We start from the raw sequence: 13287 nt of genomic DNA on the forward strand, positions 1-13287 counted from the left end.
ACCATTAGATTACAGTGAAAAAGTGACAGTTTTGACCGTAAATTCCATTTGAATAAATTGTTGGTGGGTGTCGAATCCAACCAAAGATAAAAGTCCTACTCGAATTAAATATTTTTATAGATTGTGATGAGCAAGGTCGTCTCCTCAGGGATTGGGTTTGATTTATTTCCAAGAAAATAAAGTAGAGGGTTGTTGTAAAGATAAGGAAAATAAAATGAAATAAAATAAAGATTAAATCGATGGGAGGCAACTTTTGGTTGAAGAGATAAGTTTAGTTTTGATTCTTACCATTGATCATCGATGCAAGGGTGAATTCATCTACTTATGAATAAATTGATTATAGCCATTAACAAACTCTAACAGCCAATCTCTACTCGAATTTTTGGCAACCAAAACAAGCTCTTTGATTGCTTCTCTTATTAATAGATAGTCTTAAACAAACTCTTAAGATTTAATCTATTAATAGCATTAAGAGGGGAGAGACCCAATTCTGGTCAGCAAACACACAAGCTCGGATCGTTTAAACCAGATCATATATCCTTCTAACATAAATCGAAAACTTGTCCATAATCAATTTATGTTAGTTGCTACAATGATTAAACTGAACAATCATATACGAAATTGATGGTTTAATCGGCCATAGATTATTTTCATTGACTGAGCAAGGGATCATTCTTGCTTAATCAATAAAAATAATCTTCATAGGAAATCGCAAAAAACATATGAATACTCATAAACAATGAACTGAAATAAAAATCAATTAGATCTCACAATGTTTATAGAATCAAGCTTCCCTAACCTTCAACCAGAAAATAAAAGCTTACACACACTTCATGGGGAAATCGCAGCTTCCAGATGAGGAGGGCGTATTCTGCTTTCTTCCTCCCTTGCTTGCTGAACTCTTGTCTCCAAGATTGAGTGCCTTGAGTGCTAGTCGAACCCCCTTTATATAGCCTTAGGGGGAGGGGCTGTTTCCAACACCTCTTAGGAGTTCCTTCTCAAAAATAGAAAGTCTTATCTCCTAATGGGATAAGGCTTAACTCAGATCTAATCTTATCCTTATCTTTCTAATTAGAAATCCTAACTAAGATAGACTTTGACTCTCTTTCTTTTTAGGAGTACAACAAGAAATATAAACTCTTATCAAGAACTCTTGGTGACTCACGCCTCCACCTCAGCCGAACCCTACTAGGATTGATGGGACGCACTTCTTGCATGCTGAAATCGTACTACTAGGGTTGATGGGGCCCACTTCTTGTATGCTGAATTCGGATTGGTCTTCTCCCACGTGTTGAGGCTATGTTGTAGGCTCCTTTCAGCTCTCTTCCCAAATTGTGATTTTCTAATTAAAACACAACAAAATTCATTAATTAACTTACTAATTAAATAAGAAAAAATACAAATAATATGGAAATTATGCACACTATCAATTGTTTAATCAAAAGAAAATAAAAATGAAAATGCCATTTTTTCCCTAATATGACATGGGAAACCACACTATTAGGCCCTATTTGGTCAATTTTTCACTCAGCTAGGTGATCATGTTATTTTTTTTAGAGATGCCACAAACACTTGGAAAGGTCGACAATAGGTTACAAACTATAGGGGTATTTTGGTAAAATAAAAACTATAAAGTAGATTTAAGTAAATCCATTAAACTATAGGGGGTATTCTAATAAATAACCCATTGATTTTCTCACCTTTAAGGCTTTAACTAGTCATGATTGGTGCAATGCATGGGCTTTATTTATAAGAAAAATTGAAGATGGAGCTCATGACATTTCCAATTAAATGGTGTCCATCTAAGTTCAATTCAAGTATTATTTTTTGGGGTTATGTCTAGTTATCCAATCACAATCTAAGTTGCACTTTAGTGAGAGTGGCCAATTTCCTATCTCTAGATAAATTTGTATTATCTTTGTTGTATCTTAATGCTAATTCTTATTATTTTTTGAAAAAAATAATATTTTATTAGTTTTTATTGGTTTATTATTAATTTTGTCTTAATCTTAGGTAAAATTATGAAAAACACATCCTCTTATAACAATTCTATAAAACACCTTTATGTTTTGACCCTAACAGTGACCTCCCCTATAGTTTTGAGAAAAGAAGTGCAATACCTCCTTTCCCCTGGCTTTCTAGTAACAAAGACCTTAAAGATACCAAAATACCCTTATAATTGTTAAGGCATTATCATACATAATTTAAAGTTTCAACTTTACCATCTACTGATTTATTTTGCTAGACAATTGTCAAAGAACAATTCTCTTTACTCTTGACCAAAGTAAGGTAAAAAGGCTGAAGCGAAGTAAAATTAATGCATTACATCAACATTTTTTTTTGGAATGTTAACTAAAGGGAGGTATTTGTACCATTCCTCAAAACAATAGGGGAGGTTTTTTGTTAAGGTCAAAACACTTGGGAGTTTCATAGGATTGTTAGAAAACCCAAGGAGCTTTTTATAATTTTCTTTATTTTTAAATGGAATTTAAATTGATTTTAAAATAACAAAAAGATATTTAAAATTAATGCAAACCTGTCTAATATATAAAATCACTATCTATATATTAAAATGGAATGTGCCAAGTTGGCACTTTCGTGGTTTCTAGTTTCTTTTCAAAGTCATTTATTTTTTCTATTTTTTCTCTCAAAAGCATTTACCTTTTTTCTTTTTTGAATTTTATAACTTTAAAATTGAACAATAACCAATCACCTTTAAGCTTTTTAACACTCCTCATTAACTCAGCATTAACTCTATCTTTCTCCCTATTAACTCTTTTAATAATCTCTCATCATTAATTATGCCATTAACTCTCTCCTTCAATAACTAATACCACTAATTCTCTCTCATCTCCATTACTCCATTAAATTTCACAAAATTCATTAACTTTATCTATATCTATATCTTTTTCAATTTAACTAGAATAATATATATTAGATATATTTACATTAAACTGTAATTATTAGTAAAGATTAATTATATTGAAATTGAGATATTCAATGATATATTATTATGCTAAATAATCTACTATCATTTAAAATTATAATCCATTATATTCCATTTGAAAATAATAAAATTTAATTAACCATAATAAAAATAATTCAGTAAGATACTTAAATAAAATAAAAATAATTATTAATTATTGTTATTGATAAAAATATTTTTATTAATATAATAAAATGATAAATTAAAAATTAATATAAAACTAATACAAAAATATCTAACAATTATTAGTTTTGTAATTAACTTTTACTAATTTAAAACCAACTTAAGTTCCGCTAAAAAATAAAAGTTTAATATTATTAATTAAATTTTGTAAGGAATTTAAATTTAATAAAAACTTAATATACTTAATTAAATTGAATTTTTACTAATTTCGAAAATTAATATAAAATATTGATGTTAAATATAGTTTAATCATTTTAAATTAATTTAAATTCCATTTAAAAATAAGGAAATTTATAAAAAAACTTGATTGGGTTTTCTAACAATCCTATGAAACTTCCGATGTCTTGATCTTAACAAAAACCTCCCTTATTATTTTGAAAAAAGTTGAAAATACCTTCCTTTCTTCATCATTCCAAATAAAATATGTTGATGTAATGCATTAATTTTACTTCACTTCAGCCGTTTTGACTTGCTTTGTTTAAGAAGAGTAAGGAGAATTATTCTTTGAAAATTGTCTAACAAAATAAATTAGTGAAGAGTAAAGTTGAAACTTTAAATTGTATATGATAATGCATTAACAATGATAAGGCTATTTTGGTAATTACAATCTCTTTGTTGCCAAAAAGCCAAGGGAAAGGTGATTTTGGTACTTTTTTTTTTCAAAACTATAGGGGAGGCGATTGTCAAGGTCAAAACACAAAGGTGGTTTATAAATATGTTATTAGATGTTTTATATAATTTTACCTAATAATAATACAAAAGTAATAATAAACCAATAAAAACTAATAAAAAATATATTCAAAAAAATTAATTAAAAATATCATTAAAATAAAAAATAATAAAAATTTATCTAGAAAATAGGAAATTGGCCACTCCCACAAAAGCACAAATTAGATTACTATTGGTTAAACTAGACATTAACCCAAAAAGTAGTACTAGAATTTAACTTAGATGGGTACTTAATTGGAAATGTCATATCCATCCTTAGTTTTATTTATAAATAAATTGAAATGTATATATAGATAAAGCTAATGTATTTTATTCTATTTAAATGGAGTAAGGGAGATTTAAAGAGATTTGGCATAAGTTATCGAAGGAGAGAGATTATTAAAAGAGTTAATATGAAAGTGAAGAGAGTCAGAGAAATGTGGTCAAAAAAACCAGAAGATAGATGCCTTTGAGAAGAAAGGCGGATTAGGTTGGGAAACTGCTAAATTACTCCGGACCCCTTCCTGAAGAAAGCTGCGGTTCACCGGCTCTGAATTCTTCTACTAACCTATTGCACTTCTGCACAATGTGATACGGGCTGGCTTGCGTGTTGCTAAAGGGCATCTCATTTCTGGGTTTCCACAGAAGCCAGTACATGTAGGCTATGAATGTCAAAAAGGATACGGATTTCTTCGTCTGACAGCTCTCATATGCTTGAACTCGATCTGAGTGCTTCCTATCTTTCAGTTCAAGACTTCTAGTAATAAGAAGAAGCTCGGAATAGTACCAGCAATGGCGATGCTCAAACCCATCTCTTTCACCATCAGTTCCAAGAGAACCGGAAGGAGGAACCCTGACGACCCATCTCAAGGTGGACTTTTCAAACTAGTCTGCAATTCGTATTCTTGCAATAAGTCCAATTTACCTTCTTCTGAAGCTTCAGTTGGAGCTCTAAGACTGGTACATGAATTCAACCCGAAGATTCCCCTAGAAGAAGCTGTTACTCCTCCTAGTTCGTGGTATACGGATCCCTCGTTCCTTGAATTGGAACTTGATCGTGTATTTTATCGAGGTTGGCAGGCTGTAGGTAATTGATATATCTTCTCTGTTTGGATTGATGTGTTTCTCATTGCTTAAAAAATTCCCTCATCGCTTTTCAGTGTTACAATTGCATATATTAAGATAACATTTCATGAATTTAATTCTTGAACTCGAAACTCTCTGTGGAAGCAAACTGGTGTTGATAGTTGAGGATAGTTGCTTGTTAAATGTTGTCCACTATAAGAGTTTAATACCGTTTGACAAATTGGAAGGGATCTTTGTAATGAATGTTGCCAGTGTCAGAGTTTTCATTTAGTTGATGGGTTTTCTGACAGTAAATAATATAACTTTTAATTATATCCAATTGGTGGGGATAAGTGGCTAATGGATTGGATTTGGGTTAAGATTTTATAGTTTCTGATAAGGAGCCTGTGATTTTGATTTTATCTCCACAGTAGTACAGATTTTACCTTTTACAGAGATGGTATGTTTCTTGAAAATTAATGGTGGTACGTTTCCTTGGTCTTTTCTATGATTGTCAGGAGTCACTGAACAAATTAAAAATCCACATGACTTTTTTACTGGAAGGTACGTTTATCTTTCCACTTACCTCTGATCTGTTGTACCACTTCCATGCTCAATTACTGGAGACTGTTAATTTTTTAAGTTACCTTTTCATGAATGCTTTGTTACTACTACCACAGCTAAGATAATGACACCTGCAGATTAGGAAGTATTGAATTTGTGATCTGTCGAGATGGTAATGGGAAACTTCATGCTTTTCACAATGTCTGTCGGCATCATGCATCTCTTCTTGTGTCTGGCAGTGGGCAAAGATCATGCTTTGTGTGCCCTTATCATGTGAGTGCCTATGCTCAAACTATTTTGGTGCCATCATTTCATAGCATATATTGCTTTATATCTCCTTGATGTAATAGTTTAGTTCTTGTTATCAACTTAAAAGTTCTGTATTTGGTATTTGGTAATACTGGAAGCATTTTGTTTTTTAATTGGAAATGGCAACTTCATTAATGAAAATTCAGATTACAGCTGTCAACCCCTAGTATAGCGAGTTGAAACAAAAATGCAGCTGAATTACAACACTTCCCAAAACATATTCCGCCCTAATAGTCCGTTGTTTTGCCAAGGTATCCACTAGTCCATTTGCTGATCTTCTTGTCCACTTAAAGCATGCATCAATCTCTCTTGTCAGGCTGATAATTTCCCTTATCAACTGTCTATATGTCCAGGCTCCCAAACTTCCTGACTGCATCCATCCAAATACCAATTTTGAATCCCCTTCTATTTTGATTTGTTGTAGTCCCAATTGCTTGGTGTATCTTACACTTTGAAGTAATGCCATGACCTCTGCTCTCAAAGAATTTCCCACTCCTATTGGGCCTGAGAACAATGCAAGTATTCTGCCTTCTCCATCTCTGAATACACCCCCTATACCTGAGGGTCCTATACCATCAAAGTTCAACTTCACCCTATGTTGTATTGGCGGGGACCAAAGTTCTTGTACCACATGCTTGTGAGAAGTCATATTTGCTACAATACCCCAATTTCTATAAATATCTTCAGCTGGGGTGTCTTTAAACACATCAATTGTTTTCAACTAGTATCACTCCTACAACTTCCTCCTTGGGTCTAACCACGCTTAAAAATCCTGCTGTTTCTTTCCTCCCAAACTGACTAAAGCACCACTGCTCTTGTAGCTCTCCACATAATTCTTCCTCGCTTCTTCAATTGCCTGAAAAATGTTGGGTCAAAGAGGCCTACCACATCCAGGGGAGGGGTCCACTTGCAACCAAAGAGAGGAGAGAACCAAGACTAAATGAAGGACACAAAAGGACAGGGGATTAATAGATGTGTAATTTTCTCACTAGATCCCAAGCATAGTTTTCAAGGCGGCAAGGCGAGGCTAGGCAACAGGTGGTGCCTTGTTGCCTGGTTGCCTAGGCGGTGGATTTTTTTTTCAAGTAAAAAACATATATCCTAGGGTAGTTCCTTAGGTTCCATAACCATATTTCCTTAATAATTATCCATAATTTTCATAAGAAAAGTATAAACTTCAGGCTTAAGTATAGAAATCAAATATTCATGAGAATAAAAAGAAGAAAGAAAAGAAACTTCAAAAAACATAGGGGTTGAACCCCTATTTTTGTTATAGGAAAAGAAGAAAAGAAGACAAAATTTCAAGTTCTTCCTTCCTTACTGGTTTAGGTCTTGAAGCCTTTGAGGGTTGAATACAACAGTTAACAATGTTTGTGTTGATTAAATCCCAACAAATAAGAAAATAATAAAAAGAAATTAGTATAGAAACAAACAAAATGAATATTTAAGTTTAATAATTCTATTTCTATTTTATAATTGTATAATCTCAAAAAATTATGAATATAAAAGTATTTTATAACACAACACACAAAACTGCTTGGCGATTAGGTGAGGCAAGCCTCCAAGGACGCCTTGTTGCCTAGGCTTCACCTTAACAACTATGATCCCAAGCAAAGACTACAAACATGGGGTGAAAGGCACATGTTTGGCCTTTTTCTTTGTAGCAAATCCTGGGTATTGATTTTTTGGAGTGCCACCTCCCAGCAGAAAGCCTTAATTTTTGAAGGCATGGGGCTATACCGAACCTCCTTTGTTGTTAAATTCCTAGTAAGGTAAGATGATTGAAGGACATTAAAGAAAGATGAACAGGTGAAAAAACCAAAAGGCGAAGGTTTCCAAATTCTGCTGTCCAAGCTAGATGGGTCTAGGTAGGCAGTCCCCAACAGAGCAACAAGTTCATCAACCATCCCCATTTCTGACTCCCTTAACCCTCTCCTCAACCCCAAATCCCACGAGTTATTAGTGAAAACCAAAGAGGTCACTTTTCTTTTCTTTTTGTTCTCTTGAGATGGAGTAAATGGAAGGGAACCTATATCTAAGGGAACTCTCTCCAACCCAAGTGTCTTCCTAGAGCAACACTTTGTTACCTGCACAGACATCATATTTGATAAAAGGAAGCATAATGGGTAATAGACTATGAGTAACTTTCTAGGGAGAACAAGGAGAAGCCCTAGGGTCGAGACCTACATTTCAACCATTGTCTGCCGATCCATGGATGGAGACTGCTGTTGGAATAGGACAGACTTTGGTAATATCGGAAGCATCATTGATGCATAACATCATTTCACTTATTTTTAATAAAATTTTTCTTCTTTACTCTTCAAAAAATATTTTAATTTTACTATTTTATTTCACTTTTTAGTCACTAATCTTCATTTCTATCTAATTCATTCCATGAATTATTTTTTAAGAATTAAAAGGGTTTTTTTGATAGGTATTTAATTCATTTTTTTAATTTCTATATTTTAAGTACAAATATATGAAACAATATTGGATCAAATCCAATATTTACCCTCTAACTTGCAAAGATTCCTATAGTGGCTAGATTATATAAGAAAATCATTTAATACATACTTATTATTGGCACTACGTATGCAAGTGTCTAACTATATATCCCTAAGCTTTGATTCAACATAGAAGGCTTGAAACAAGGAGGAGTTCAGATTTCCACTCTTCTAGCTAGACTGCATCAAGAATTTGACCAGCATATCAAATTATGGGTTTGAATTAGGTTTTTATATGGTTTGAATTCCCTAAATATCATAACTTTCTCAAAATTTTGAGATTTCTATTTGTTTCATGGTGGGATTCAAACTGGGTGCTCATGGTTGTTGTGAGCGTATCAACTAATTGATCTAGAGTCTCACCTCAAAATTGTAATAGTCTTACTGACTGCGGGGATGCGTTCAGGAAAAAAATGCAGTTACAAGGGAATTATTGCACCAGAGTTTGAATATCTCTCTATTGTGTATGTTCTGATTATTTTTTCCCATGTAAGAGTTGAAATGGTATTTTCTTATCATATGCAGGGATGGACCTATGCTTTAAATGGAGTACTTTTGAAGGCTACAAGAATATCAGGATTAAAGAACTTTGCCATAAATGTATGGTAGTTTGTCTTGGATCTCTTGGTAGCCAATGAATTGCGATTAGCTTTATCCTAAAACATGTTCTGAATGGGGATAGTCTTTGATGCCTTTTCTTTTCCTTTCCTGCGCCATTGAGAGTAGGAGTTTGGGCTTATTCCATTGAAAGTAACAACGTGGGGGCCTTTTGTGCTTATCAATCTGGACAAGGAGATACAACCTCAACAGGAAGCTGACAGCAAGATGGTGGAAAATGAATGGCTTGGTAGCTGTTCAGACATATTGAGTACCAATGGAGTTGATTCTTCACTAAGTTATGTCTGTAGGCGTGAATATATCATTGAATGTAACTGGAAGGTTTGGTCCTATAATATATGAATTTCATATGAAATGCATGTACAAGTTTCTTTTAATTGGAATATTCAGTCCAACTGTTTCTTTATTATATGGTTCTCTTCATGTGTCTACATTTCTGAACATCATAATGTTCATTCATTTCTTTATGCAGGTATTCTGTGACAACTACTTAGATGGTGGTTATCATGTGCCATATGCACACAAGGATCTTGCATCTGGTCTTAAGCTCGAGTCCTATTCTACCACAGTATGTTCACTATTTAGATTTCTTTTCTGTTAAAGAAACCTGAACAGTTTCTTACATATCCAAAACCAGAAGTAAAAGTGGTTCACTACACTATTTTTATATGCCTTCAGGTGTAGACAAAGATCTTGCATGGTCATAAACATGATTGTGCTTGTTGTTGTTTAGCTTTATTTTCTATTATAGAAACAAGGACAATTTCTTAGATATCTAGAAATTGTGGATATTCTCTATAGTAGGTTTCCTGTTATATGAACTACTTCAATCTTTTGTATCTATAACTTTTGAGGTCCCGATATCTGACAAATAACTTGTGGTAAAATAGATACTTGAGAAGGCTAGCATCCAACAATGTGAAAGTTGTGTAGAAGGAGGAGATGATTTTGACCGGCTTGGATCAAAAGCCCTATATGCTTTCATTTACCCAAATTTCATGATCAACAGGTGATTGTTTCATGTGGTACACTTGGTTTATTTGTTGTTTCTGTAAACCAATCATGACAATTTTTGTCCCTAATTTACTTAAGAACTTTTTTATTGTAAGGTATGGCCCTTGGATGGATACAAACCTAGTACTTCCATTGGGATATCGTAAATGTCAAGTGATATTTGATTATTTCCTTGAATCTTCTCTGAAGGTAATTTGCTTCTCTCTGCTTCTAAAAATCATTAGAATTGGAATACATCTAGAAGTCATGTCACTGTTGTTTCAAATTATGTCTCCACTTCATGCAACTATTACAGCAAAAAGTATGTGCATAATTTCATATTAATGTAAATGGAAATACATGTATATTAGTTTTGTAGTTTATTGCAATACATTTTTGTACTTTAAATGACTCTACTTGTGGTGCTTTCTGTAATCTGAAAGAGCTTTTATATCATGCATATTTGGTGAAAATGATTCTATTGTTTTCCTATAAGCTGCATTCAGAAATAATCTTGAATCAAAACTTTCAGAGTTTAAGTGTTTGTTAGGTATTGCAACCTGTTTATGGCCTCTCTGGTGCAGTTCAAGACAACGTTTTCAATGTGCTAAGTTGAGGCAAGCAACAGCTGACCTCCTTGTCACTTAGAGCATGCCCAGTCATAAGCGGCGATTTTTTTTTTTTTTCACATAAAAATTTGGGTGTCTGCTATATTGAGACAACGCCATCTAGCCTATGAGAAACCAGTGAACCGATCTCTATTCCACTAATACATATAGTGAGGATGTGTATATGCGTGTGTTACTGTTTTCAATAAAAAGACAGAAGAAAATAAGTATATCAGGGGATGGGGCCCTTGCTATTTTGAAACGTGAGCAAAATGAAAGGGCTAATCCCTTGTTCTGCTAACCATTAGAGTGGACTGATTACAGAGGGTTTAGAAGAAGGGGCAAAACCTATTTTTTAGGTCTTTAAGTTGAAATTTGGTCATTTATGATGCCCTTCTACACCATTTTATCTCATTATACGATATTAATATTGGTTTAGCTGCACGATACCTAAAACTAGTACACCTTCTATATGGAAACAGCAAGGTCCTGGCAAAACACCTTAGGCATTTCCTTGACAACTATTCTCCTACATATCTTCTAGTGTTTCTAACCTATTGAACCTCATTTTTCCACAAAGTTGTGTGAAAAAGCAGGACTGAGTCTGTAGCTAGGGACCCATCAAATTGTGTGGGTCCCAGTGTTACATGGACATGGACATGGGAATAAGATATCTTTTAGTAAGTTGGACTCCAAAGGTCGAAAATATTCAACACTAGGTGGAGCCATGAAAATCAAATGCAATTTTAAGGTTCTAATTAAAGGAGAAGAGTATGGAGGTTTGCATTATCTTGTTGGGAGTATTGTGATTCCCACTATCTCAATGCTTGGAAATTGGGTGTAAATGGTAATTCCTACTAGGGGAGGGGATCAAAGTCCCTCTATGGAGTTTACTATTTGGGTTATCTTAGGTCAGCCACGCTTCTGCATGGGCCCGGTTTATAGAATCAAGTATGGTCAAGAGAAGGTGATTTGGTTATCTGTAGCTTGTGGTAGCGTATCAAGGCTACTGGATTGTTTGTGGGTTAATAGACAAGTGGAGATGATTAATGAATGATAAGGAAAGACCTTTAAGGTGGCTTGAAAACAAACCAAGGTGGATACTGTTAAAGTTTCTCTTGTTTTGTACAACTTCTGAAAAAAGAAAGCAGCAGTTTTATGGGGTTTAAAAGGTAGTTAATTAGAATGAGAATAGTGTTCTATATAAGGCAGGCCAAAAATGGCAGTGGTGGAGGGTCTTGTATGATGGTTGTGTGAGGGTATTTCCTACAAGGAGGTTATTAGAGTTGGCCAAGTAGGGGTAACTTAGTCTTTTTCATTTTACTTTAAGTGGTGACTTGGCAATACTGTTTTAATTTAAATTTCTTGTACCATACTTAAGTAGGAGCATATCTGACTTTGTACCCTTAATGAATATAATAAAATGTTATGTTCGACTAGGGGGGTTTAGTCTCGCTAGTTCGACAAATTTCTCCTTTCTCCTCCTCTCTTCTTCTTCTTCTTCTTCTTCTTCTTCTCTCTATCTCTGAACAGAACTTGTTTGAACCATCAAAACATGGTATCAGAGCAATAAATACGAAAAAAGGAAGGCCATCTCAAAGTTTCTGGACCTGCGATCTCTCTTCTTTTTTTCTCCTTTTTTCTGGGCTACGATCTGGGTTACACCAAGTAGAAGGCTGCGGCAACCTTTTTGGTGATTCCAGGACTGCCGCAATCTCCATTACACAGGTGTTAGGAAGGTGCAACAGCTCTAGGTTGGTGATTCTAAGATTTCTGTCACCATGAGTGACAGCCCTAGTGTTTGTGTGGTCATGTGTATGGTGGTTCAGACCCTCTACTGAGCAGTTTCAAGAGGGTTTTCTTCCTTGTTTGTTGCAGTTATGGTGGTTGGCTATCAATAATGGTGTGATGAATTTTTTTTTTTGAAGATGGCCGAATGGGTCTGAATGTCTGATGGTGGTAGTATTTTTTTAGTGGCTGGCTGAAAGAGTGCCGTAAGGTGATGTGTAGACTGCAGCAGATAATTTTCTTTGGTTGGTTGATAATTCAAAAGTAGGAAGAGCAATTGATAGTTACTTGTATTGAGAACACCATGGCAGCAACTGGAGATGGAGGTAATGATCAGAAATCTAGTGTCATGATCCCCTTAGACTACTTAGGTGTGCAAATGACATTAATTAAACTTAATGGTGAAAATTATGTGCCCTGGGCCAAGTCGGTAGAGGTTTTTCTCAAGGCCAAGAGGAAGGTGAAACATGTGAAGGAGGATAAACCATTAGTTAAATCTCCAAGGTTTGATGATTGGGAACAAGAGGATGCCCAAATCATGACATGGTTATGGAACAATATGGAATCCAAGATGAGTGCAAACTTTATGTTCTTAGATGCAGCCAAGGAAATATGGGAACATGCAAAGAAACTTTATTTTGGACAGGACAATACTACGAGAGTATATTAGCTTTATCAGGAGTACTATTATTTACAACAAGGAAATCAAACCCTTGAAGAGTACTATGCTAGTATGAGGGACCTCAGGAATGAACTTAATGTCTATCACCCCCTCACTTCAGATGTCAAAATTCAACAACAATGGGAGCAACTTGATGTAACCAGGTTTTTGGTAGGGCTGAAATCAGAATATGAACCAGTTAGAGCACAAATATTGGGAGGTTATGCTCTTCCTACACTTGAGGAAGTATTTGCTTGGGTCCATAGGATTTCCCTGGGACCCATAGAGTACCACAACTTT

General features: G+C 34.4%; 1 protein-coding gene across 2 annotated transcripts in view; it reads left to right on the forward strand.

Annotated features, from left to right (window-relative positions):
- Nucleotides 1–4243: 4243 nt before the first annotated feature.
- The window catches only part of LOC104611397 (choline monooxygenase, putative (CMO-like)), a 28453-nt gene continuing 19409 nt past the window's right edge, over nucleotides 4244–13287 (forward strand). The window contains exons 1-8 of one of the 2 annotated variants that reach the window (XM_010278419.3): nucleotides 4244–4964; nucleotides 5461–5506; nucleotides 5644–5779; nucleotides 8845–8919; nucleotides 9046–9258; nucleotides 9410–9505; nucleotides 9828–9946; nucleotides 10047–10140. In XM_010278419.3, the coding sequence (XP_010276721.1) occupies nucleotides 4670–4964; nucleotides 5461–5506; nucleotides 5644–5779; nucleotides 8845–8919; nucleotides 9046–9258; nucleotides 9410–9505; nucleotides 9828–9946; nucleotides 10047–10140 (1074 nt within the window). In that variant the 5' untranslated portion in view covers nucleotides 4244–4669. The remainder of the gene's footprint in view (nucleotides 4965–5460; nucleotides 5507–5643; nucleotides 5780–8844; nucleotides 8920–9045; nucleotides 9259–9409; nucleotides 9506–9827; nucleotides 9947–10046; nucleotides 10141–13287) is intronic. The other variant, XM_010278420.3, reaches the window with a different exon arrangement.

This window comes from Nelumbo nucifera, chromosome 8, assembly GCF_055504915.1.
Source record: "Nelumbo nucifera cultivar China Antique chromosome 8, China Antique-T2T, whole genome shotgun sequence".
Taxonomy (NCBI): Eukaryota; Viridiplantae; Streptophyta; class Magnoliopsida; order Proteales; family Nelumbonaceae; genus Nelumbo; species Nelumbo nucifera.